At 51.7% G+C, this 26011-nt stretch overlaps 4 protein-coding genes across 4 annotated transcripts; 1 reads left to right on the forward strand and 3 right to left on the reverse strand.

Annotated features, from left to right (window-relative positions):
• Positions 1-727: 727 nt before the first annotated feature.
• Positions 728-2515, reverse strand: EAH_00029860 (deoxyhypusine synthase, putative; the record flags this gene model as incomplete). The annotated part of the gene is made up of 2 exons (XM_013396190.1): positions 728-1020; positions 1180-2515. 2 exons carry the CDS (start codon positions 2513-2515, stop codon positions 728-730), a joined length of 1629 nt encoding a protein of 542 aa, XP_013251644.1.
• Positions 2516-3307: 792 nt separating this feature from the next.
• Positions 3308-8998, forward strand: EAH_00029870 (ATPase, AAA family domain-containing protein, putative; the record flags this gene model as incomplete). Its single annotated transcript, XM_013396191.1, has 8 exons — positions 3308-4488; positions 4724-5417; positions 5797-5943; positions 6154-6246; positions 6378-6839; positions 7517-7578; positions 7847-7934; positions 8186-8998. 8 exons carry the CDS (start codon positions 3308-3310, stop codon positions 8996-8998), a joined length of 3540 nt encoding a protein of 1179 aa, XP_013251645.1.
• Positions 8999-9415: 417 nt separating this feature from the next.
• On the reverse strand, positions 9416-10329 carry EAH_00029880 (hypothetical protein, conserved; the record flags this gene model as incomplete). The annotated part of the gene is made up of 2 exons (XM_013396192.1): positions 9416-9523; positions 9895-10329. 2 exons carry the CDS (start codon positions 10327-10329, stop codon positions 9416-9418), a joined length of 543 nt encoding a protein of 180 aa, XP_013251646.1.
• Positions 10330-11924: 1595 nt separating this feature from the next.
• On the reverse strand, positions 11925-25451 carry EAH_00029890 (beta-tubulin cofactor d, putative; the record flags this gene model as incomplete). The annotated part of the gene is made up of 16 exons (XM_013396193.1): positions 11925-12645; positions 12916-12998; positions 13828-13890; positions 14442-14552; positions 14961-15368; positions 15584-16378; positions 16644-16770; positions 16994-17143; positions 17631-17927; positions 18234-18495; positions 18705-19761; positions 20098-21146; positions 21428-21830; positions 22063-22899; positions 23280-23755; positions 23945-25451. 16 exons carry the CDS (start codon positions 25449-25451, stop codon positions 11925-11927), a joined length of 8346 nt encoding a protein of 2781 aa, XP_013251647.1.
• Positions 25452-26011: the final 560 nt, after the last annotated feature.

Here is a 26011-nt window from a genome sequence, read left to right on the forward strand (position 1 = left end):
ATATTATATATATATATATATATATATATATAAAGCTGAGTATTGTTGTTAGAGGCTTAGTCTCATATGAACAGACAGAAATATTTGTATATATATATAATCTGCTTAAATATATATATTGTATATATATATATATATAGATGTATATAGGTATATATATTATATATATACATATGTCCGCCTCTATCTACATCTATAAATATTTATACAAACATATATATATAAGTATATATATATAAGTATATATGTATATATGTATATATGTATGAGTATTTATCAATGTGTATATTTATATACACACCTATTGATACAAATAAAAGTATTTTAAGAAGAAAAAGACAATAAAAGTTTTTGTGCATTGTCTAGCGGAAGTCTCGCCCAGAAACAAATATCATATCGCTTGCACAAACAAAGAAAAACATCAACGAACATATATAAATATATAAATATAATATATATAATATATAAATATTATATATATTATATAAAATATATGTATATATGTATATATATATATATATATACATATATATGTATAGATGTCTGCGTTTATGTATATACATACATATATATATATATATGTATATACATATATATATAATATATATATATATATTTATCTGTATATATATATATATATGCATATGTACATATATGAATATATACAGAAGGCAGGTATAGCATCAACAGTAACTTTCACATGCTGCCGTCTCTGCTGCTGCTGCTGCTACACCTGCTGCTGCTGCTGCTGCTGCTGCTGCTGCTTCTGGAAGTGGTGTTTAGCAAAGGTAGCAGCAACAAGAAGGGGGAAGGTGAGTGTAGCATCAGCAGTAACTTTGACATGTTTCTTTGAAGGTTTAAGCTTGCCCCAGCTGACAGCTTCTTCAGGCTTCGCCCCGGAGTCGCTGCCGTCAAACTCTGCTGCAGCATTAAGATAAACAGCAAACTCTGCGCCGCCCTTCATTAAATTCGCGTTGCACAGATGATGCTTCGGAGTGCCGCCCCCCAGCAGCAGCAAACCTGTGCAGCAGCACTTGGAGGCTAAATCGTTTATCTTTCTTATATCTTTTGCGACATCTATTATTAAACCCGGGTTTCTATATGAATGAAAATATATATTATCGCCGAGGCTACCGTCTGTTATACCCGGACAAAATATATCTATATTATTTCTATAACACCAGTATAAGAAACTTTCTTCTGCTGCTGCACCTGCTGTCTCTCCTATTGCTTGTCCTAGATACCGTATTAACTCTGACGGGCTCAATACAACATCTGGCAGATGTACATCTCCTGCTGCTGCTGCTGCTGCTGCTGCTGCTGTTGTTGCTGCTGCTGCTGCTTCTCCTGTTTCTGTTGCTGTTGTTGCTGTTGTTGCTGTTGATGACGGCGTTGCTGCTGCTGATGCATCTGCTGCTTCTCCTGTTGCAGCTTTCGCACCACTACCACCCCCACCCCCACCCCCAGCAGCAGCAGCAGCAGCAGCAGCAGCAGCAGCAGCAGCAAGTTTGCGTCTTTGCTGAATAAGGAGTCTATCAAGATGGGGCTGCAGCCAGTCCTCGAATTTGCAGTAGTTTTCATTCGGCAGCAGCAAATTGCCTATCCTGTTCCAGCCCTTCTTTCTTAGGTCTTGTCCTTTTAGGTCAAATTCGCCGACAACTGTAGGGCCGAAGCATTTTATTATATCTTCTTCAATACCCCCCGCTGAAGTTACTGCACCTACAATATATTTATTCTTTGCTAAAAACACTAAACTTTCTCTCAATCCTGAACTTATCATATTCGATGTAAAGCTCACCCATATTGAACAACGATCCTGCTCCTGCTGCTGCTGCTGCTGCTGCTGCTGCTGTTGCTGTTGCTGTTGGTGGTGCTGGGGGTGAGAGGCAGCAGAAGACGCAGGGGTGTTGTTGTGGTTGGCATCTTCATCGCTGCTGTCTTCACTGCTGCTGCTGCAGCTGCTGCTGCTGCTGCTGCAGTTGCCGAGATCTGTGGGGTGTAGGCCGTGCTGCAGCAAGAGCTTTTTAGCGTTTGCTTTTTTTTGTCTTTTGTTTTTTCTGTCTGCTTTTGCTTTTCTTTTTTCTTCTTTTGTCTGAGGCCGCCAGCTAAGCATATCATTTACAACATTAATAGCTCTACCCAACTCTGTTGCCTGAAAGCCTGTGGTTAGCAGCTGCTGCAGCAGCAAATCTAGAGTAGGAGCAGCAGCAAAATCATATCCTCGAACATTTAAAGCATCACCAGGAAGTGGTGTTGATGCCTGAAGCACTGCAGCACTTGCTGCAGCAGGGTAGCTTGAAGGCGTGCTGTAAGTACGTCCAAAGGGGCCGTTGCTGCTGCTGCTGCTGCTGCTGCTGTTGGTTGCTGCTGCTGCTGTTGCTGTTGCTGGTGTTGGTGCTGCGCCGGGATTGGAGGACGCATCAGATCCTACAGCAGCAGCTGATGATGATGCTGGTTTTGCTGCTGCTGCTGCTGCTGCTGCAGCAACACATGAAGGAGAACCTCCGGTCAACATCCTTACACAGCAATAGCGCAACCACTCGCAGCAGCAGCAGCAGCAGCAGCAGCAGCAGGCTTGAAGAGTTGTAGGGAGCAGCAGAAAAAGAATAAATTAAAATCTTAGAGGTAAATCAGTGCTTTTAACAAACATCTTGCTGCATGTCTTGCGTGTGGGGCCCCCCGCATGCAGCTGCTGCTGCTGCTGCAGTATCGATCCGCAGCAGTAGCTGCAGCAGCAACGACTGGGCCTCGAAACCATTGCTGCTGCTGCTGCTGCTGTTGCTGCTGTTTAGGTAGTAGAGTTTCGCTGGTGTGTTAGTTTTGCTGCAGCAAAAGTGAAAAGGCTTTGCTGCTTCGTTTTTTTAGGGTTTAGGAGGCCTCTTTAGCCGCTGCTCTTCGAAGCCTAAAACGTGTTGCTGCTGCAGCCGCAGCTGCTGCTGCTGCTGCTGTTGCTGCTGCTGCTGCTGCACGCCGTGATACTGACGAGAGGCTAGATTGCTCTGTAGCTTCTTTTATATAGAAGCAGCAAATTTTCTTTTTAAATTTCATTTCTTGACGAGCAGCAAACCTGCTTCTCTCGCCGCTGCCGAAAGCGCTGCTGCTGCTGCTGCTGCTGCTGCAGCAGCTGCTGCAGGTGATGCAGCCGCCTCACGGCGGCCGCCAGCAGCAACACCGCCACGACAGCTCCTTTTTACTTAGCAGCATTAGCTGTCACTAGCAGCAGCAACAACAGCAGCAGCAGCAACAGCAGCAGCAGCAGCAACAGCTGCATCAGCAGCACGGCAGCTGCAGCAGCAGCAGCAGCAAAATGCACAGCACAGATTTGAAGGCTGCCCGCCAGAAGGCGAGGGCTGAGGGCCCTCCTGCTGCTGCCGAGCACCTGCGAATAACTCTCTCGCAGCAGCAGCCAGCAGCAACAGCAGCAGGAGGTGCGCTGTTTGCTTCAACAAAGACGCTGCAGCAGCTGCGGTTAGTGGAAGGCGCGCAGCGCCTCTTTAGGCTCGAGAGCGGACAGCAGCTGCCAAGCAGCAGCAGCAGCAGCAGCAGCAGCAGCAGCAGCAACGGCATCCCACTCACCAACGGCAGCAGCAGCGACGACACCACACCCAACAACACCAGCAGCAGCGACAACAGCAACTGCAGCAGCAGCAACAGCAGCAGCAGCAGCAGCAGGGCGTGCGTTGTGATAATCCGCAATGCTTCTTCGCTAGGTACAGCTGAGGCGCTGCCTTTGATGCATTTCGTAGCAAGTGCAGATGTATGGTGGGCCTTAGGCCTGGCTTCACAGGAGCAGCAGCAGCAGCAGCAGCAGCAGCAGCTGTCAGTGATGGCGTCGCTGCTGCCGCTGCTGCATGCACCTGTCACGTGCACTGAGATCGAGCTGCAGCTGCTGCACGTCTATACCACCACACCACCGCAGCAGCAGCAACAGCAGCAACAGCAACAGCGGTCCTTACCCTGGGTTTCAGGCGGAGCAGCAGCAGCAACAGCAGCAGCAGCAGCAGCAACAGCAGCGCGTACCAAGCCCCCTGCTGCATGGTGGGCGGAGCTGCTGGAAGGCAGCCCACCTCAAAATAGCAACAGCAGCAACAGCAACAGCAACAGCAACAGCAGCAGCAAAGGGAGCAGCAGCAAAGGCAGCAGCAACAGAGGCAGCAAGGCATGCGTAATGAAGGAGAGCTTGCGCCGTGTTGCTCGTCTGTCTCTTCTTTGTCGCTTCTTTCAGCAGCAGCAGCCGCTGCAGTTTTCTCTTGGGGGTCTCTGCTGCGTCTGGGTCGCCAGAGTTATCGATCAAGAAGCAGCAAATACCCAGCAGCAGCAGCAGCAGCAGCAGCTTTACAGAGTCACGCCTGAGACGAAGGTTCGGCTGTCGCTCCATCCTGAAGCTGACATATTCGCGCAGCAGCAGCAGCAGCTGCAGCAGCAGCAGCAGCAGGAAGGGCAGCAGCTGCTACAACAGAAGGAGGGACAACCGATGGGCCTTCAAAAGTGGGCTCATATTGACACGTAGCAGCAGCAGCAGCAGCAACAGCAGTAGCAGCTGCAGCAGGAACAGCAGCAGCAACAGCAGCAGCAGCAACAGCAGCAGCAGCAGCAGGGACGGGAGGCTAGAGTTTAGTGTTTAGGATCTAGGGTTTTTTACTGCAGTATCATCCCGAGTGCCCTGACGTTTGCTGCTCCGTATATCTTGCTGCTGCTGCTGCTGCTGCTGCTGCTGCTGCAGGCTGGCGGGGAGTGGAGCTGTGCTGCAGCAGGTATTCTGGCAGCTGCTGCTGCCTCTGCTGCGCCCTGATGCATTTGGGGCATATGGACTGCAGCAGCCGAACGGTTTGCTGCTGTGGGGCCCCCCAGGGACAGGAAAGACATATTTAATGAAGGCTGTTGCTGAGGAGATGCTGCTGCTGCAGCAGCGCATGCAGCAGCAGACTGATGCTGCTTACGACAGCAGCAAAGCTGCGGCAGCAGCAGCAGCTGCTGCTGCTGCTGCAGCGGGGCTAAACAGCAGCAATCGAGAGGGAGACACAGCAGCAGCGTATTCGGAGCTGCTCTTCTCCCTCGTAACTGGCAGCTGGCTGCAGCAGCAGCAACAGCAGCAGCAACAGCAGCAGCAGCAGCAGCAGCAGCAGCAGCAGGAGAGAGTTGTTGTTGTGCTGCCTGAAGTGAGGCTTGTGCACTCAACAGAGTTAATTGGGTCTGCACCTGGAGAGACAGAGGAGAATATTCATCTCCTCTTTCAAGAGTGCTCTCGCAGGAGTGCTGAACGCGTGCAGCAAGCAGCAGCAGCAGCAGCAGCAGCAGCAGCAGCAGCAGCAGCAGCAGCAGCAGCAGCAGCAGCAGTGCGCGTTGTAGGGGGCCGCACTTTGTTATTTATCGATGAAATTGATGCGCTCTGTCCCCATAGACCCTCAGCAACGGAGGTGGGAGCGCCTGCTGCTGCTGCTGTCTCTGCTGCTGCCGTCTCTGCTGCTGCTGTCTCTGCTGCTGCTGTCTCTGCTGCGATCTCTGCTGCTGTGTCTGCTGCTGTCTCTCTTGCTGTCTCTCTTGCATCCTCTGTTTCTGCCTCTGCTGCTGTATCTGCTGCTGCTGTCTCTTTTTTTCTTTTATATATATATATATATATCGTCCCTAGCTGCTGCTGCTGCTGCTGCTGTTCGTGCTGCTGCTGCTACGGCTGTTAATGATACTGCTGGTTCTCCTTTTGCTGCTGCTTTGACACTACTGCTGCTGTCACTTCTGCTACTTGTGCTGCTGCTGTTGCTGCTTTTGCTGCTGCTGCTGCTGCTGCTGCTGCTGCAGGCGGGGCGTCGTCAGGTAGCAGCACTGCTATCATGTTTAGACGGCCTTAGCAGCAGTTCTTTTGTTTTTGTTGTTGGTGCAACAAATCACAGAGAAGCAATTGATGAAGCTGTCAGAAGAGCAGGCAGGCTCGAACTAGAAATTGAGGTATGTGCTGCTGCTGCTGCTGCTGATGCTGTTGCTGCTGCTGCTGATGCTGTTGCTGCTGCTGCTCATGCTGTTGTTGCTGATGCTGCTCATGTTGCCGATGCTGTTGCTGCTGCTGCTGATGTTGCTGCTGTTGTTGTTGCCGCTGCTTTTGGTGTTGATACTGCTGCATGCATCCGCCGTTTGCTGTTGCTGCTGCTGCTGCTGCAGCTGGGTGTCCCCTCTGCGGGCGAGCGGCTGCAGATGCTGCAGAAGCTGCTGCAGCAGCTGCCGCACGAATTGAAGGAAGCTGAAATTCGGGAGGTGAGGAGACAGTCCCTTTGTCTCTTCTTAGCGGGTTTTATTGCTGTCTCATGCTGCTAGAATGCCTCATCCTAATCCTGCTGCTGCTTCTGCTGCTCTCCCTGCTGCTGCTGCTGCTGCTGCTGATGCAGATAGCTGACAGCACCCAGGCGTTTGTAGCTGCTGATGTGGCGTTATTGCTGCGGACGGCAGCAACATTTGCCCTTAAAGAAAGCCTTCTCCAGCAGCAGCAGCAGCAACAACAACAACAGCAGCAGCAGCAGCAACAGCAACAGCAGCAGCAGCAGCAGCAGCAGCACTGTTTGAATGTAGACCACATGCGTGCTGCACTTAAAGAGGTTGCGCCTTCGGGTTTAAAGGCTTTTTCTGTTGAATTACCTGCTGTGAGGTGGGGAGACATCGGAGGTTATGAGGAGACAAAGAGACAGTTAAAAGAATGTGTTGAGTGGCCGCTGCTGCATGCATCTCTCTTCAAGAAGCTGCTGCTGCTGCCTCCAAAGGGTTTGCTGCTCTACGGTCCGCCCGGCTGCAGCAAAACTTTACTTGCTAAAGCTGTTGCTACAGAAAGCAAAATGAATTTCTTATCTGTAAAGGTATATATAAATAAATTATAATTAATTATAATTAATTATTAATTATTATTTATTATTTATTATTTATTAATTATATACAATAATTATATTATTTTGTTAGGGTGGAGATATCAATATATAATAAACAACTGACAGCAAAATAAACTTTCTATCTGTAAAGGTATATATAAATAAATTATTATAAATTATTAATTATTAATTATAAATATATATTTATTATATTTAATTATTATATTTTATTATTATTGCGGAGATATAAATAATAATAAACAACGGACAGCAAAATAAACTTGCTTCTTGTTAATAATTTATAATTTATAATTAATAATTATAAATTATTAATTATTAATTATTAATTATTAATTATTTACATTATATGTAATAATTGTATATAATAATTGTATATAAAAAGTATATTTAATTATTATTATAGAGATATCAACAAACAATAATAAACAACTGAAGGCATGAAGGCTTTGTAAAAGTGTACTTAAATAATAATAAAAGATAAATATTAGTAATAACAATAATAAATAATAAATAATAATATAAGCATTAAGTAATTAATAATAATAATATAAATAATAAAGAGTAATTAACGATAAATAATAACAAAAAGAGCGTTTAGGGTTTAGGGTTTAGGGTTTAGGGTTTAGGGTTTAGGGTTTGTGCTACAGGGACCGGAGTTGTTTTCAAAGTGGGTTGGGGAGTCAGAGAAGGCCATCAGGGATTTATTCAGGTCTGGTGCTGCTGCTGCTGCTGCTTTTGCTGCTGCGTTTGCTGCTGCTTTTGCTTGTGCTGCTGCTGCTGCTGCTGCTTGCCTTGCTGCTGCTTTTCTCGCTCCTGCTACCGCTTTTGCTGTTGCTGCTGCTGCTCTTGTTGCTGCTTGTGCTGCTGCTGCTCTTGCTGCGGCTGATTAGCTGCTGCTGCTGGAGACAGTAGTATGGGTTGAAGGAGACAGTTGATGAGGAGACAGTTGATGAGGAGACAGTTGTGTATGTGTGCAGACGCGCTCGACAGAATTCGCCTTGTGTTATTTTTTTCGATGAAATTGACGCCTTGGGTGTAGACAGAGAAAGAGGAGACACTTCGGGTGTACGTACACCTGCTGCTGCTAATGCTGCTGCTGCTGCTGCTAATGGTGCTGCTTCTGATACTGCGGCTGCTAATGCTGCTGCTGCTTCTGATGCTGATGCTGCTGCTGCTGCTGCTGGCAATGCTGCTGCTGCTGCGAATGCTGGTGGTGCTAATGCTGCTGCTGCTGCTTGTACTGCGCGTCCGCATCTGCTGCTGCATCTGCTACACTTTCTGCTGCTGCATCTGCTGCTGCTGCTGCTGCTCGATAGGTGGAGAGTCGCGTATTATCTCAGCTGCTGACGGAGATGGATGGTGTGGGGCCCCACAGTTCAGTTGTAGTGTTAGCAGCAACAAATAGGCCGGATCTGCTTGATGCTGCGCTGCTGCGTCCCGGGCGTCTAGACCGTCTGGTGTATGTGCAGCTGCCTGATAGACATGCGAGGCAGCAAATAGCATTCAATACACTCAAACGAGTACCCATACACCCCAGCGCTGCAGCAGAAGCTGCTGCTCCTAATGCTGCTGCTGATCGTAGGGAGGCGCATGCAGACCCTGGGGAGCCTATGCAGCAGCAGCTGCAGCAGCAGCTGCAGCAGCAGCAGCAAAGTGCTACGAATATGCAGATGAATCCGAAAAGAGAAGACGGGCTCACAGAGGGCCTTGAAGAGCAGCAGCAACAGCAGCAGCATCATCAGCAGCAGCAGCAACAGCAAGAGAAGCAGCAGCAGCAAAACAGCCCTGCAGCAGCTGTAGCTACCTGGCTCAGTGTACGTACAGCTGGGTATAGTGGGGCTGAGATAGTTATGATTTGCAAAGAAGCAGCTCTAGACGCAATTAGAGAACATATTACTTGCTGCACAGCCCCACAGCAGCAGCAGCAGCAGCAGCAGCAGCAGCAGCAGGGTGAGCCTCCGCTGGCGGTGCAGCTGCGCCACTTTGAAGCTGCGCTGCAGCGCATGCAGCCCCGCACCCCACAGTCGCTGCTGCAGCTATATAAGCAATACAGCAGCAAGACACAAGGTGCAGCAACTCCTGCTGCTGCTGCTGCTGCGGAAGCAGCAGCAGCAACCACCGCAGCTTAGGCTCCAAGCAACTGGTTTGCACGCAGTAGTAGTCTCTCCTCTCGCTGCTGCAGCTGCTACTGCTGCTGCTGCACGTGCAGCAGCAGCAGAAGACCTTTGGCTGTGCAGCTGCAGCAGGTCGCAGGAGACGCCAAACTTTGTCAATTTTCTTTGTGTTTGCACTAGCAGCAGCAGCAGCAGCAGCAGCAACAGCAACAAGAGCAGCAACAGCAGCCGCAGCAGATGCTGTGCAATTTATTTCAGCCTCTAATGCACACACAGAGAAGCAGCAGCAGCAGCTACAACAAAATGTGCAGCAGCAGCAGTTTAAGCAACATGTGCAGCAGCAGCAGCAGGTGCAGCAGCAGCAGCAGCAGTCTAAACACTCGGAAGCACTTAATTTGCTTGCGTTTTACTAAAAAGAAAAATTCGTCTCCCTCAATGGAGACAGAAGGCAGACACTGCGACACCGACACCGCAGGCAGCCCGCTGCTGCTGCTGCTGCTGCTGCTGCAGTTGCAGCTGCAGCAGCAACTGGTGTTGTTCCTGCAGCAGGCAGCAGCAGCAAGCAGCTTCGAGGTAGAACCGCTGCTGCTGCTGCTGCTTCTGCTTCTGCTGCTGCTGCTGCTCTTGGTGGTATTGATGCCTCTGCTGTTATTCATACCACTGGTTGCGGTGCTGCTGCTGCTGCTGCTGCTGCTGTCTTGCATGTTTTGCTGCCGCTAGCTGCTGCCGCTGAAGTTGCTAGCGGCAGCTGCTGCTGCTGTTTGCAGCTGCCGCTGGACTTATTATGTTCTGCTGCTGCTAATGTTTGCTGCTGCTGCTCTGTTTGCTGCTGCTGCTGTTTGCTGCTGCTGCTTTATTTATTTAGGGTTGTCTAGAGGCCCTGACTGGGGGCTTTGAACAGATAAGGAGACCATTGGTCTTTGCTGCAGCAGATGCTCCGGCTGCAGCAGCTCCGGCTGCTGCCCCTGCTGCAGCAGCAACGCCTCCTGCAGCAGCAAATGAGTTTGTAAGAAATCATACCGCTCCCATATATGCCCTAAAGAGAAGTTTGTGTATCTTCCTTCAAACACCACCTTGTTCAAGCTGCTGCTGCTGCTGCTGCTGCTGCTGCTGTCACTGCTGCTGCTGCTGCTGCTGGTCTCCGGTGTGGGAACCCGGGGGACTATAGTCGCATGCCCCTGCGGCAGTGTTGCGCTTCTATATCCTTTTGCTGCTGCTGCAGCAAGAGCTTGCTGCCAGCGGAAGCTTCGGGCGACTTCCTTTACTGCAGCACCACCGACAGCCCCTGCTGCTGCTGCTTGCTGCACTGCAGCACCACCGACAGCCCCTGCTGCTGCAGAAACCATTGCGCCAACCAACCTACCAGCACTACAAACAGCAGCAACAGCAGCAGCAGCAACAGCAACAGCAGCAGCAGCAGCAGCAGCAGCAACCCTATCGCGCAGCACACACGCGTATAATAGGGTTAAAGTTGTGTCTATAGAAATAATTAATGAAACAAAAAATAACGAAGGACGAACTTTTCCTTAAAGCTGCCCTCCCCACTATCTGCTGCTGTGGCTGCTGCTGCTCTACTGCTGCTGCTGCTGCTGCTGCTGCTGCATGCATCCCCTGCCGCTGCAGTGCCTTTAGGGTGGTGTTAATTGCAAAAGACAAATAAATAAAAACCCTCAAATATAAATTCTATTTGCTGCAAATGTTTGCTGCTCTTGCTCGCAGCTGTTCGTTGTTGATGTTGCTGCTACTGCTGCTGCTGCTGCTGCTGCTGCTGCTGCTACTGCTGCTGTTGCTGCTGCTGCTGCACGTATTTAGATTTACTAATAAAATGTCTTTACCTCTACCTGAAAGCCTTTGTATCTATCTACACCCTCCGTCTATACGCAGACAATATTATACATTATGTATATATGATATATATATACGTCATATAATATGTATTGTCTACAATATATATATATATATATTATATATATATATACATATTTGGGGTGTACGTACACCCCAAACATTTGCTGCTTTTGAGTCTCCTTTAGGCCTTCTTTGAATTATATGCAGCATAAACAACGCTGGCTGCATTATGCTGTCTCCTCCGCTTGTTGTCTCCTTCGTCTCTTTTGTCTCCTTTGTCTCCGTTGTCTCTGTTGTCTCTGCTGTCTCCTTTGTCTCCGTTGTCTCTGTTGTCTCTGTTGTCTCGTTTGCCTCTGTTGTCTCTTTTTTGTCTCTTTTATCTGCTTTGTCTCTTTTGTCTCTTTTGTCTCTTTTTTGTCTCCTTTGTTTTTATGTCTCCTTTCTTTTTTGTCTCTCTTCTCTACTTTTTCTGTCTCCTTTTACAAAAGGAGACAGCCTCTACAACCATCACTCACTTTTAACTACATTTAATATGCACAAGAGCAGCAGCAGCAGCAGCAGAAGTAGCAGCAGCAGAAGCAGCTGCAGCAGCAGAATCAGCTACAACAGCAGCAGGTATCTTTCGAGCTGCGATTGAGGTTTAAGGGTTTAGGGTTTAGGGTTTATAACAACAGCGACTTCAAGACACAAAGCCCTAGCTAGCTAGTCACCCTTCCAGCTAGCTAGCTGGCTAGCTAGCTAGCTAGCTAGCCAGCTAGCTAGCCCCTGCCTGAACTAAGGGGAGTTGTATAGAAGTAAAGAGATGGCAGACCCCGACTGTCTCCGCAACTGAAACCATCCCCTTGCTGCTGCTGCAGCTGCTGTTGCTGCGGCTGCTGCAGCTGCTACTGCTTCTGCGTTGCTGCAGCTGCTGCAGCAGCAGCTACTGCTGCCTTAAAGTGCTTCTGCAGCAGCGGGAATTGAAGCATCAGGAGAGAGAATACGCTGTTAGGTGTCAAGACAGGCTGCAGCAAGTTGCTGTTGCTGCCGCTGCTCTTGCTGCTGCTGCAGCCGCTGCTGCTGCGCTTGCTGCTGCCCATTCCCTCTCCAGCAGCTAAAACTGGGGAAGCGGCTGCTGCTGAGGCTGCTGCTGCTGCATGTAGTGCTGCTGCTGAGGCTGCTGCTGCTGTATGTACGGTTGCTGTTGCTGCTGCAAGTAGGGCTGCTGCTGCTGTATGTATGGCTGCTGCTGCGGCTGCACTAATGACGCAACTTGCTGCTGCTGCTGCTGCACTGGGTAAGGGGGCGGCTGCGGTGGCCTCGGCACCTGGGGAAACTGAGGCTGTTGCTGCTGCTGCTGCACGTATTGTGGCAGCTGTTGCTGCTGCATATACTGCTGCGGGTGCTGCATATACTGCGGCTGCTGCTGCATATAGTGCTGCTGCTGCTGCTGCTGATATGAGCCTTGGAAGGCTGGCGGAGGAGGGGGAGGCGGGATCGCTGCATCATACAAATGATGCTGCTGCTGCTGCTGCTGCTGCTGTTGCTGCCATGGTGGTGGAGGTGAAGGCACTTGTGCAACGCCCAGCTGCTGCTGCTGCTGCTGCTGTTGCTGCATCCTACCTCTGCGAGATCGAGTGCGTCTGTTTGCCTGCTGCTGCTCTGTTTGCTGCTGCTGCTGCTGCTGTGCACCCTTACTCCTGCGCTGTTGCCGTTGCGGTTGTTGCTGCTGCTGCTGCTGCTGTTGCTGCTGCTGCTGCTGCTGCTCCTCATCATCCCCTGAGTCTTCTTCCCAATCTCCTCCATCCTCTGGGCGGCCGCTGAAGGGGCCGCTGCTGCAGCGCAGCAGCAAACACCCGAAGCTATACCTACAGCAGCAGCTGCTGCTTCAACTACTGATGCTGCTGCGGGCAACGAGTGCCGGCAGTACGCTAACGACGCCTGCTTCAGCAGCAGCAGAAACATCACCTGGTGGTGCAGCAGCAACCTGCTGCAGCAGCACCATGTTGCAGCAGCAACCTGCTGCAGCAGCACCATGTTGCAGCAGCAACCTGCTGCAGCAGCACCATGCTGCAGCAGCAGCAGCAAATCGAGCAGCAACTAACCTGGAGTGGAGGTAATCAAGGGCCTTCCCGTGCTGATCCAGCAGAAATGAGGCGTGCGCTACGTCACACAACACAGCCACACCCTGCAGCAGCAGCAGCAGCAGCAGCAGCAGCAGCAGCAGCAGCAGCAATTGTTGCAGTAGTATTAGTGGCTGCAGGAGAGACAAAGAAAGAGAAGCAGATAAAGACAAAAGAGACAGAAGAAGCAAAAAGCATAAGAGACAGACAGACGCATGCAAGCAGAGATAAACAAATAAGAGAGACAGATGGCACAGAAGAGACAGAAGGAGGCAATGTAAACATCAAAAATAAGACAAGTGCTGCTCACAGGCTTGAGGCTGTCTGCTGCTGCAGCAAGCACATCCTGCTGTACGTACACCACATAAAAAGGAGACGAAGTCGGCCCAAAAGTATCCGCCACCTGCAGCAAAAAGCAGCTCCCCCGATCACCTCTAGCTATCTAGCTAGCTAGCTAGCTAGCTAGCCACCTACCTACCTACCTAGCTGACTAGCTAGCTGCCTACCTAGCTACCTACCTAGCTAGCTACCTACCTGTCTACCTAAGCTAGCAAGCTAGCTAGGTAGCTAGCTAGTTAGGCAGGCAGCTAGCTAGTCAGGCATCTGCCCAGTAAATATAGCTGCGTGCTAGCATTAGAACTAGAGAGCTGCTTCGCTTGTCTATCAATCTATCTGTCTAGCTAGCTAGACAGCTAGCTAGCTAGCTAGATAGATAGATAGACAACAAACACAATGTAAGACGAAAAGAAGCAGCAGCAGAAGGCATCAAAACAAACACAGCCGACTGAAGACATACTACTAGTCCAGCAAGACCCCAAGCTAGCTAGGCAGCTAGCTAGACAGCTAGCTAGCTAGCTAGCTAGCTAATAACGTAGACGGTGAAGGGCTACTCACTACTCCTAAGATGCGGCGGTCTTCCAGACAAACAACAGAGCCCAAGTCCATCGGGTTCGAACCCTGCAGCAGCAGCAGCAGCAGCAGCAGCAGGAATAGCAGCAGCAGCAGAAGGCCTTCACAGTCGGGCGTAATGCTCCGAGCATACTGTCTGTCTCTATCTCTGTCTCTGTCTCTGTCTCTGCCTGTCTCTGTCTCTGTCTCTATCTCTGCCTGTCTCTGTCTCTGTCTCGGTCTGTCTCTGTTTCTGCTGTCTGTCTCGGTCTGTCTCTGTTTCTGCTGTCTGTCTGTCGCTGTCTCTGCTGTCTGTTTGTCTCTGTCCCTGTCTGTCTCTGTCTCTGTCTCTGTCTCTGTCTCTGTCTCTGTCTGTCTCCGTCTGTCTCTGTTTCTGCTGTCTGTCTGTCTCTGTTTCTGCTGTCTGTTTGTCTCTGGGTGTTTCTGTTTAACATATATATATATATATATATATATATATATATATATATATGATTATACAAATTCATATACACATGCATACATATATTAATTAATTTATTTATATTTATTTATATTTATTTATATTTGTTTATTTATATTTATTTATATTAATTAATAAATATAATTAACATCCTCACTGTCTTCGCCTTCACGCAGATGGCGGTGCCGATGATGGACTCAACAAAACCGCAGCAAATTAATTCACCCTCTTCAGGAACAAACGAAGGCAAATCAGCAACTTCTATAGGCTGCAGCAGAAGCAGCAGCAGCAGCAGCAGCAGCAGCAACAGCAGCAGAGCAGGAGCAGCAGCAGCAGCAGAAGGAACAGAAGAAGAAGCAGCAGCAGCAGCAGAAGCAGAAACAGCACAATGTTCCAGGCAAATGTAAGGCAGCTATTTCCAACCCAAAACATGTGCAGCAAACGGCAGCAGCAGCAGCAGAAGCAGCAGCAGGAAAAGGGGCAGCAACAGCAGCAGAAGCAGCAGCACCAGCTGCAGCAACAGCAACAACAGTAACGGCAACAACAGCAAGAGCACAAGCAGCAACGGTATACAGCAGCAACAGCAACACCAGGAAAGGCATTTGCACCAGAAGCAGCAGCGGCAACAGCAGCAACAGCAGCAGCAGCGGCTGCAGCAGCAGCAGCAGCAGCTAACTTGTATGAGTGAGCGCAGGTCTTCCTTTGCTGCCGCTCCCGCTTCCTCTTCATCGCTGCAGCAATCTGCTTCCATGGCATCCGCTGCTGCTGCTGCTGCATCTGCTGCACCTGCTGCTGCTGCTTTTGTTCCCTCTCTTGAATCCCACTGCTGCAGCAGCTGCCGCTGCTGCTCAAGCTCTCCCTCTGCTGCTAGCCCAGTGCCAGCTGCTGCTGCTGCTGCATTTGCTGCGGCTGCTGCCGTCTTAGAAGAGCCCAAAGGAAGCTCCTCATCTTCGCTATCGCTGCTGTTGCAGCTGCTGCTGCTGGTGCTGCTGCTGCGACGGGCAGCAGCAGCAGGTGGCCGCTGCATCAGTTTCGGGTGTACGGGCTCCGCCAGCTGCAGCTGCTGCAGCAGCAATGCGTCTGCCTGCAAGACAGCAGCAGCAGAAACACCAACAGCAGCAACAGCAGCATCTAGCAGCAGCAATCAGCACCGGTATCAAGACGAACGCAGAAGCAGACGGAAGCTAGCAGACAGCAGCAGCACAAACAGCAACACCAACACCAGCACAAGGAGCAGCAGCAGCACCAGCAGCACCAGCAGCACCAGCAGCAGCAGCAGCAGCAGCAGCAACAGCACACCTGGGCCACATGAGCTGCCACAATAAGATCATCAATTTCTGTTTCTCCATCTATAACAATTTCCCTCTGCAGCGCCTCCTGCAATTTGCTGCAGCTGCTGCTGCTGCTGCTGCTGCTGCTAGCCATTGGGACGGCAGCAGCTGCGGTCGCTCCTGCTGCTGCTGCTGTTGCTTCCGGCAAAGTTTCTGCTGCTCCAGATACCGCTGCCTCCGGTGCTTCTGTTGCTGGAGTTGCTGCTGCTGCTGCTGCTGCTGCTGTCACTACTCCCCCTCCGCCTGATGAGACCTCAACGCCGCAGCATGAGGAGGTCCCTGCAGCAGCTGCTGCTGCTGAAGGTGCTGCTGCAGTAGCAGCAGCAAAAGGCAGCCCTGCTGCTGAAGGAGCAGAGGGTTGTCCTGCTGCTGCTGCTGCTCCTGCTGGTACTGCAGCAGCAGCCGTATCCACGCAAGCAGCAGCTGGCTGCTGCTGCTCCACAGGTGCGAATTGTGCTGCTACCGGTACAGCAGCAGGAGCAGCAGCTGCTGCACTTGCTGCAGTTGCTGCAGCTGCTGGTGCCCCTACCGGGACATTAGGCTCAGTTGTGGGGCGAGCGCTGGGATCGATTCCTGGAGGCGATCCCACATCGGTGCCTACTGCTGCTGCAGCGGCAGCAGCAGCAGTACCTGCAGCAGCAGCAGCATCTGCAGCAGCAGGAGCACAATCCAGAGTGGATGGAGCAACAGAGCCCACAGCAGCAGCAGCAGCACACTGCTGCAGCTGCTGCTGCGCTGCTGTTTCTTGCTGCTGCAGCATACTCTGTAAGCCCCCGGGTCTCGCAGGGCCTCCTGCTATAAATAGTGCAGCAAAAAGCAGTTTGCTGTCAACCCGTACAAAGAAGGCAACAAAAATTAGAGAGCAACTGCCGTTGCGTCTGCTTCTGCTGCTCAGCAGCAGCAGCAGCAACAGCACGTCGAGCTGGTGGGCCCCGGGCCCCACAGCAGCAAGAAAGAAGAGAGATATATGCTTTTCTTCTCTGATGTTATATTGTGAATATCAAAAATATATTTAATTTTTGTATTACTTGCAATGTAAAATAAAAAGAATACTCCGGAGAGGCCCTGCTGCTGCTGTTGCTGCTGCTGCCGATGCAGCTGCTGCTACTGCTGCTGCCGATGCTGCTGCTGCTGCTGCTGCTCTTCGCAAAAACGCTGCAGAATTTCTCAAAAACAAAACTTCCTAAGGAATCGTTTGCTGCAGCTTCAGGGGCTTTAAAACAGTGGGAGTAGCCACAGCAGCAACAGCAGCAGCAGCAGTAGAAGTATGGGCGATATAATATCGAGCCTGCTTGAGGTGTCTGTACACCGCAGCCTTCCTGTGCTCTGGAAGACCGCATTAATAGGAAGCTAAGCTGCACACAAAACATTTATTTACACCTGAGCAGAAGCAGCTGCATCTGCTGCAGCCATAGCAGTAGCTGGTGCTGTTGCCATTGCTGCGCTGCTGCTGCTGTTCCTGTTGCTGCTGCTGCTGCTGCTGCTGCTGCCGCTGAAGTCAGAGGTAATTTGCTGTTGTAATGGGCAGCTGATCCGTGTGCATGCAGGACCAAACGCATGCACAAGCAGCAGCAAACGTAAGCGAGAAAAGAAAGGAGAAAAAGTTAAGTTGCGAGCCGCATGCATTGTAGCTGTATATACAGTAGAGATTGCTGCTGCCTATACACCAGAAAATTATGATAATAAAAGTAATAGTAATGATAATGCTGCTGCTTGTATATTGCATATAATATACTAACAGCAGCATTATTATTACTATTGTTATTCTTATTATTACTATTTATTATTAATATTGTCTATTATTATTAGAGCTTAAACAAAATGATAAAACAAACAAACAGCAATTCTTCTCCCTGCCTCTTCTCGAGGCGCTGCAGTTATTGCTGCACAGCAAATAATATAAACAAATAGATAGATAGATAAGAAAATAAATAATAACAGATAAATATACACATAAATATATATAAAAAGAAATAAGTAAATAAACAAACACTTAAAAAGACAAACAATCACACTCCTGCCACTCTTCCTCAAGGCCCAGTAGCTGCATCAATTGCATGCACGGCTGCTGCTGCTGCTGCTGCTGCTGCTGTTGCTGTTGCGAGACCAGCTGCGTGAGCTGCACCCACGGAGTGGTTATGAGAAGCTCTACAGCCTTGTCGATTTGCTGCTGCGGCAGACTGAATGGCTGCTGCTGCTGCTGCTGCTGCTGCTGCTGCTGCTGCTGGTCAGGGGAGGTTACCTCTGCTGCAGGTAGCAGCAGCAAAAAGGAGTATAGCTGCTCAGCTGCTATCGCCCTCAACTTGGGGAACCTGCGAAGCAGCAACAGCAGCAAAAGCAACACAAATGACGGCAGAAGAAACAGCAGCAGCAGCAACACGAGCAGCAGAAGCAGCAACGCCAGCAGCAGCAACGCCAGGAACAGCAGCAGCAGCACCAGGAACATCAAAACCAGCAGCAGCAACACCAGCAGCAGCAGCAGCAACACTAGCAGCAGCAGCAGCAGCAACACCAGCAGCAGCAACACTAGCAGCAGCGGCAGCAACACTAGCAGCAAAGTCTGCTGCTTCTATGCAGTTAAATTCGTTAGTAGCAGCCTTCTGGTTTGATATGCATACGGATGCCTCAAGAAGCGGATGGCGAGACAGCAGCTCACGCGCTGCGCATGCGCTGCTGCTGCTGCTGCTTCTGCATCTGCTGCCATGTCTGCTGCTGCGCCTGCTGCAGAGGGTATTCGGGGCCTCGCAGCAGCAAGGGAGACCGCTAAGATGCATGTGCGCCGCAGCATGTCAAAGTCCTGGGTGCCTCTCCTGCTGCTGCTGCTGCTGCTGCCTTTACGGACTCCCACCAGACGCCAGAGGGCCTGCAGCAGCCGCGGTACTGCAGCAGCAGCAGCAACAGCAGCAGCAGCAGCAGCACAATCACAAGAGCAGCGCAGCGGCATGAATGAGCATGCACCATGCCTAATGAATGCTGCTGCAGCTGCTGCAGGTACTGCAGCTGCTGCAGCTGCTGCAGCTGCAGTGCGTCAGGTGTACGTACACTGTAACATTTAAGAAGGTATTATTTTAAGCGATTGTTTGCCTCACCGTCTGCTGCTGCTAAAAAGTTGTTCTGCAGCAGCAAAGCGCATGCAGATGTTGCTGCTTCCCGCAGCTTCTTCTGATACTCCGCGTGGCCCGCTGCTTTTGCTGCTGGTGCTCCCGATTCTGCTGCTGCTGCTCCTGCTGCTGCTCCTGCTGCTGATGAACTCATAGGCTGCTCCCAAGTACTCATCAGCACCTCTACGATAGCACTACCCACGTCCGCAGCCGCTCCTTGCTGCTCCGCATTCTGCTGCTGCTGCTGCTGCTGCTGCTGCTGCTCGTGTTGCTGCTGCTGCAGCTGCTCTTTACGGGCCCGCAGCGCCGCTGCGATCAAGGCTGCATATGTTGCCTTATCATCTTCAAGCACAATGCTCTGCTGCTGCTGCTGCTGCTCCACCTGCTGCTGCTGCTGCTGCATGCTATCTGCAAGCAGAAGCGCAGTGAAGGCTCCCCCTTGTGCGCTGGCTGCTGCGCTGCCTAGGGAAGCACCAAGGCCGAGTGCAGCTCCTGCGGCAGCAGCAGCAGCAAACTGCCGCAGCAGCAACAGGGGCACGAGGTGTCTGTACACCTGAAATGAATCGCAATACACCTGCAGGCGAAGAGAAGTTGCTGCTTTGTGAGTCCGCTGCAGCGCAGCAGCACCACCTTCTAAGAACGACCGCACTAAAACTTCATCCTTCGCGCTGCTGCTGCTGCTGCTGTGCTGCTGCTGCTGCTGCTGGTGCACAGGGGGAAGCGACGAGAGCTGCTGCTGAGCAAACGGCTCCTCTGGACGCGTCTCTTCTTCCTGCTGCTGCTGCTTCAGCTGGAGCAAACCAAAGGCGTGCTGCAGCAGCGGCATTGCTGAGGGAACAAATGGAGACATCAAACACCTGTTTCTGCTGCTGTCGGTGCTGTTGCTGGTGCTGCTGCTGTTGCTGCTGCAGGAGCTGCAGCAGCAGCGCGGATGAAGATAATTGGGAGCAGCAGCAGCAGCAGCAACAGCAGAAGCAGACACCTGCTGCTGCGCATCATATTCATAAGCGACTTCATACAGCACCCGCCTCCATATCCACCGCGCCTACATTCATAAGACAAAAGAATTATTTATTTATTAATTATTTATTTATTTACTCTTCCTCCTCTCACTGTTATTATTAATAATTAGAATAAATATAATTATAAATATAAATATCAGGGTAAATAGAATAAGTGCACACAAAGAAGAAAAACAAATACAGCTGTGCATGCAGCATGAAGCACCGCAGCAGCAGCAGCAGCAGCAACAGCAGCAGCGGAAAACAAAGACACTCGCAGATGCAACAGGAATACCCGGGGCAGCAACAGCAGCAGCAGCAAGAACAGCAGCAAAAGCAGCAGCATGAACAGCAACAGCAGCAACAACAGCAGCATGTACTTTGAATATTTGTTGTGGTGTTGCTGCAGCAGGCAGTGGAGCCAGGAGGCGACTAAGAAGGAAGGCAGCTCTGCTGCGCGTTCTTGTGAGGCTTTCTAGAGACATCCGCAGCAGCAACTGCAGCAGCTGCTGCCGCTGCTGCAGGTCAGGTCCACATGCAGCAGCAAGATGCTGCTGCTGCAGCTCCGCCATAGATAGCTGTCCCTCAGCAGCAGCACCAGCGCCACCGGTGCTGCACCCGCTGCTGCTGCTGCTCTCGCTGCTGCTGCTGTTGCTGCGTCTATTGCAGCAGCAAGGAAAGGACTCTAGAATGAGAGCAGCAACTTCAGCAGCAGCTTCTCTCACCCAGCTGCCTACGTCCCCTCTCTGATCAACAGAATAATCTGCAGCGCAGGTGTCTAGACAGCTCACAATAGCCTCCCAGTCAAGACTTGCTGCTGCTGCTGCTGCCTCTGCTGCTGCTGCTGCCGCTGCGGGGGCTTCCTCCTCCCCTGCTTCTGCTGCTGCCGCCGCAGCCGCAGCTGCTGCATGCACTGGAGATACTGCTTCTATAAGAGAAGACAGACACAGCAAAGCGCTTCTCCTGCTGTTGGGGTCGTTGAGGTCTGTACACCCCAAAGGAGCCAGCGCCGTTGCTTCCTGCAGCAGAACAGGCAGCAGCAGCAGCTGCTGCTGCTCCTGCTGCACCAGCTGCCCATCCTGGGTGTCGCTTCGGTTCTGCTGCTGCACTGACGCCGCCTGCCTCTGCTGCTGCTGCTGTTGCTGCTGCTTCTGCAGCTCCAGGCGATACACCTGAGCAGGCAGCGCAGCCAGACCCAGCAGGAATCCGCTGCGGGCGGCGACGTGGTGCTGCTGCTGCAGCAGCAACAGCAGTTTGGGTAGGATTTGCTGCTGCGCCTGCTGCGGCGGCATGCGGTGCTGCAGCAGCGCGCGAATGGCTTCTGCTGCTGCATATTGAACAGCAGCAGCAAATGACTTGAGGCTATCGAAGCAAGAATCTAAATATCTGCTGCACGTTGCCGACCTAAAGGCCCACGATTTGTTCGTTGCTGCACCCACACACGCAGCAGCAGCAGCAGCAGCAGCACAAGCAGCAACAGCAGCAGCAAAGCAGAAGACACGCAGCTTTCAGCCCCCTCCCCCGTTGCTTCTACTGCTCAACACTCTCAAAAACCTTTTGATGCTGGCGCTACTCTTGTTGCTGCTGCTGTTGCAGCTGCAGGTGCAGCTACTACAGCGGAGCATTCTGCTGCTGCCCCTGCCCCGGTGCTGCTGCTGCAGTTGCTGCCGCTGCTGATGCTGCTGCTGCAGGTGAGCAGCAAGGCCCTACCAATGGAGGTGATAAAGCTGCAGACAGCTTCTCTTAAGAGATCTCCTCCTCTTCGTCTGTACGGTCTTTGCTTTTCAAAGACAACGAGGCTGTTCCTCACTTGCTGCTGCACATGCGCATCCACCACCCCTGCCGCTGCTGCTGCTGCTGCTGCTGCTGCTGCGTTGCTGCCCTCCCGTGCCAGTTCTGCCGCGGCGCCCACAGCACGTTGTGCTGCTGCTGCTGCCCCCGCACCAGCAGCAGCAGCAGCAGCAGAAGCTGCAGCAGCAGCAGGAACAGGAGCAACATCTGGTGCTGCTGGAAGTGCCTCCACGAGGGAAGCAAGCAGCAGATAGGCGCCGTGCAGCTCCTCAAGCGCAGCGCTGGGCTGCTGCAGTCGCTGCAGCTGCAGCGGCAGCAGCACCTGCAGCACCAAGGCAGCAGCAGTACAGCAGCAGCAGCACATCGAGTCAAATCGACGGAAGAGATGCAACTTGCATAGAAAAAAAAAGACGCAGGCAACGCCGTGCTGCTGCTGCTGTTGCTGCTGCAGCTAGTGTGTGCTGTGGAAGACGGGGTGGTGCTGGCCTCTGCTAAAGCACTGCTGTTGCTGCTGCTGCTGCTGCTGCTGGTAGGAATCTGCAATAAGGGCTTACGGAGGCAGCGTAGGGTTTGGCGTAGGGAGTAATGCGTGCAACAGCAGCAGCAGCTAACTGCCTCATTTGAGGATCGGGGTGTCTGTACACCCGGCAGCACAAATATTCGAGTAGAACAATAGACAGAGGTACATCCTGCTGCTGCTGCTGCTGCTGCTCCTGCAGCTGAGGTTCGAGGGCAGCAATAGCAGGTGCAGCAACAAGGAAGCTGCTGCGTCTGCTGCCAATCGTAAAGTAGTCTGCTATTGTAATAATGCTGAGGCCCTGCTGCAGCTGCCCTTGTCTGCCTTCGATTTCCTGGAATGCTGCAGCAGCAGCACGTCGCATGCAGACGGAGCTATCAAACAGCAGCGCCAGCAGCAGATGCCTCCCCAGAGAGCGCCGCAGCAGCAAATCTGCTGCTGCAGCAGAGTAGCAGCGTGCAAAGGCCCAAGCCCCATAACAAGCAGCATCTCTCACGCATGCACCCGACCCACTGCTACTGCTGCTGCTGCTGCTGCTGCTGCGGCCGGTATACACGACGCAGCGGCATAAGAACCGCAGCGCCTGAGGCAGCTGCTGCTGCTGCACTGCCCCCAGCCGCAGCAGCTCTGCAACAGCGAGACATGTGCCACTCAAAAGCCTCTCTCCAGCAGCAGAAGAGGCCCCTGATATACTCTCTCTCCACAGACTGTCTGTTGCTGCTGCTGCTGCTGCTGTCTTTGCTGCTTCTCCTCCTGCTCCTGCTCCTGCGGCTGCTCCTCCTGCTGCAGTTCCTGTTGCTGCAGCACCGCTTGCTGCGCTTGGAAGCAACGGCAACGTCTCTGCTTCAAAGTTTTGCAGCACCGCGCAGCAAACCTAAACACCCCACACACAACTGATATATATATTTATATTTATATTTATATTTATATTTATATTTATATTTATATTTATATTTATATTTATACGGAATTCCCAGTCAAGTCCTGCATGCATCACTGCAAATCCAGCTGCTGCTGCTTATGGTGATGCTGCTGTTCCTGCTCTTTTTGCTGCTGCTGCAGCTGCCTGTTGAGCGTCTACTGCTGTTCCTAAACCGTTGCTGCTGCTGCCGCCGCCGCAGCAGCTGGTGTTGCAGCTGCAGCAGCAACGGTTCAGGAACAGCAGCTGCTGATGCAGCAGCCGCTGCCGCAGCTGCTGCTACTGCTGCTGCTGCTGCTGCTCCTGTTGCAGCAGCTGCCGCTACTGCTTCTGACCTGTTCAGCAAATTCTTTGGGTAGGGCTAGGGAGACCCGGCCAATTCCTTTTGCTGCTACCCACTGCACTCTGCTGTCTGCATCGGCGAGGCGCTGCAGCGCAAGAGAGAGGAAGGCCTCAACTGCTGCTGCTGCTGCTTCAGAAATGTCTGCTGCCTCCGCCTCCTCTTTTTCCTCCTCCTTCTCCTGCTGCTGCTCCTGTTGCTGCTCCTGCTGCTGCTCCTGTTGCTGCTGCTGCTGCAGCAGCAGCTCCAGAGAGCGAGCGTTTATGCAGTACCGCCACTTCGCAGGCTTACTGGGCAGCAACAGCAGCGCAACGCGAGCAGCACACGAAAGCTGATGCTTGCGAAGGAGCGCCGAGGCCTGCAGTAGCTGCTGCTGCTGCTGCTGCAGAACGAGGCGCTGGATCCTAGGCAGCAGCGGAGCAGCATCTGCTGCGCGGAGTATCTTTAGCACCTTCTGCAAGGCGGCGAGAGCTGCAAGAAAAACAGCAAAAAGAAACAAACAAAAGCAAGCTTGGGGCTGCATGCAGCTGCTGCTGCATGCGGCACAGCAAATGGGGGCATACGCAATTATAAAGAGAAGACAACTAAATAGGTAGAAGCAGATCTCCTTGTGCTGCTATGGATTTGTTTCAGTGCACTTGCCGTTTGTTTGCTCGCTACCAAACAGGCTGCCAACTCCCGGCTGCTGCTGCTGCTGCTGCTGCTGTTCTTGCTGCTGCTGCTGCTGCTGCTGGTCTTGTTGCTGCTGGCCCCAGAGTTTGAGCTCGCAGTACCGAAGGAAGGTTCGTAGGAGAAGCTGCTGCTGCTGATGCGTATCTGGCCGCAAAAAGAGAGACTGCAGCAGCAGCGCAGCAGCATCTGTTGCTTTGGAGGCCCCTGAGAAGGTGGAGAGAGACAAGTGCAGCAGACGCCAACCCAGAGGAGCGTCTGCTGCTTCAGCCAACTTCAATTGCTGCTCTTCTTCCCGTTGCTGCTGCTGCTCTTCCTGCTGCTGCTGCTGCTGATTCTGCACTAGCTGCTGCTGCTGCTGCTGCTGCTGGTTTGTGTTGCTGTTGGAGTCTAGAGACAGCAAACTAAAGGGAGCTAACACGAGGAGAGAAAGCCAAGCAAAAAGGGTAAAGATAGAACTCCAAAGAGGCGCGCTGTCGCGACAAACAGCAGCAGCTGCTGCTTCTGCTCTTGCTGCTGCTGCTGCTGCTGTTGCTTTTGCATCTTGTGCTGCTCCTGCGCACGAATTATCATTGCTCTGAGGTTGCTGCTGCTCCTCCTCCCGCTCCTGATACTGCTGCTGCTGCTGTTGCTGCTGCTGCTGTAGTGCAGCTGCAGCAGCCAGCACCTGCTCCAGCAGCTCGGGCTCTTGTGGCAGCAGAGAGCGAATGGCTTTCGTTCCCCTCACTTTGCAGTGTACGTACACCAGGTGCAGCAGCATGCGGAGACAGCAGCAAGAAACTGCTGCTGCCCACTTACAACGAATGCGCTTCAGCTGCTGCTGCTCCTGCGCTAGCAGCAGCAAATGCCGCCTAACGGGCTGTACAAGTACTTCTAGCTGCTGAGGCAAGTAAGGATCTAACAACTGCGGCTGCTCCTGATATCGCTCCAGTGTATATACAACTTCTGCTGCTATGCTACAAAAACGACGCAGCCACACATCCACACTGAAAACCGTTAGCTGCTCCCCTTCTGCTGCTTTTGCTGCTGCCGCTGCTGCTGCTGCTGCTGCAGCGGGCGCTGCAGAACCATTCCCCTGCTGGGAGCTGCAAGATGCAGTCACAGGAGAAGATGTTGCTGGTCGTGCTGCTGCTGTTGTTGCCTCTGCCGCTGCTGCTGCTGCTGACTCGGTTTTCTCTATGGAGGCATCCTCAAGAGCAAGTGCTGCTGCCTGTTGGGTGAGGTCAGCCAGAGTGTGCAGCTGCTGCAGCACGAGTTCAGCTTCTTTGAAGAAGAAGGCCTCGCATCGTGCAGTGTCATCTTTGGTGGCTGCTTCTGCTTCTGCTTCTGCTGCTGCTGCTGCTGCTGCTGCTGCTTCCGCTGCTGCTGCAGCGGATGCTGCAGCAGCACCCGCTGCCGGTGCTGCTGCTGCTTGTGCTGCGGAGTCCTTCAGCCAATGTTGGGGCCTTACATCAGGCTCAGAGGCCCGGTGAGAGAAGGAAACCGGCAAGGCATCCATGTGTCTGTACACCTCGTGCTGCGGAGGCAGCACTAGTAGTGGATCGCTGCCGTTTGAACTCTCTCCTCTAGTAATAATGCGTTAAAAATAATATGCTTTATTCGTTTTGTTTGAAGGAACTAAGAAGGAAAAAGAAACAAAGAGGCGCCTCAGGGGCCCCCAAGGGGCCCCCGTACAAACACAACGCAGGGCCCCCCTTCATTGCAGCAGGGGGGTTGGCAGATCGTGTAAGAAATCTGTAGAAAAACTTAGAATTATGAAGAATTACTCATTATATTTTTGTTAGTGAAAAAATAAAATGTTTAAATTAATCATTTTCAATGTTATTGAGTGCTTTCACTCACTGGGTAGGCCCCAAGGAAATCTTTCTACAACACTGGGTTCGCGAGCTAATATATATCTCTACTCTTTGGTCTTTATTTATGTTACTGTTTATATTAATTTGAGGTTTGCATTTTGTTTCATTAAGAAGTAAAAGTGCTTCATTTGCCGGCCCTCCACTGCCGCCCGCATACGCGCTAGCTGTAACGGTATTCCAGCTAAGCTTGTCTATGCTAATA

Source organism: Eimeria acervulina, genomic scaffold (genome assembly GCF_000499425.1).
Source record: "Eimeria acervulina Houghton genomic scaffold, Eah_scaff271, whole genome shotgun sequence".
Taxonomy (NCBI): Eukaryota; Apicomplexa; class Conoidasida; order Eucoccidiorida; family Eimeriidae; genus Eimeria; species Eimeria acervulina.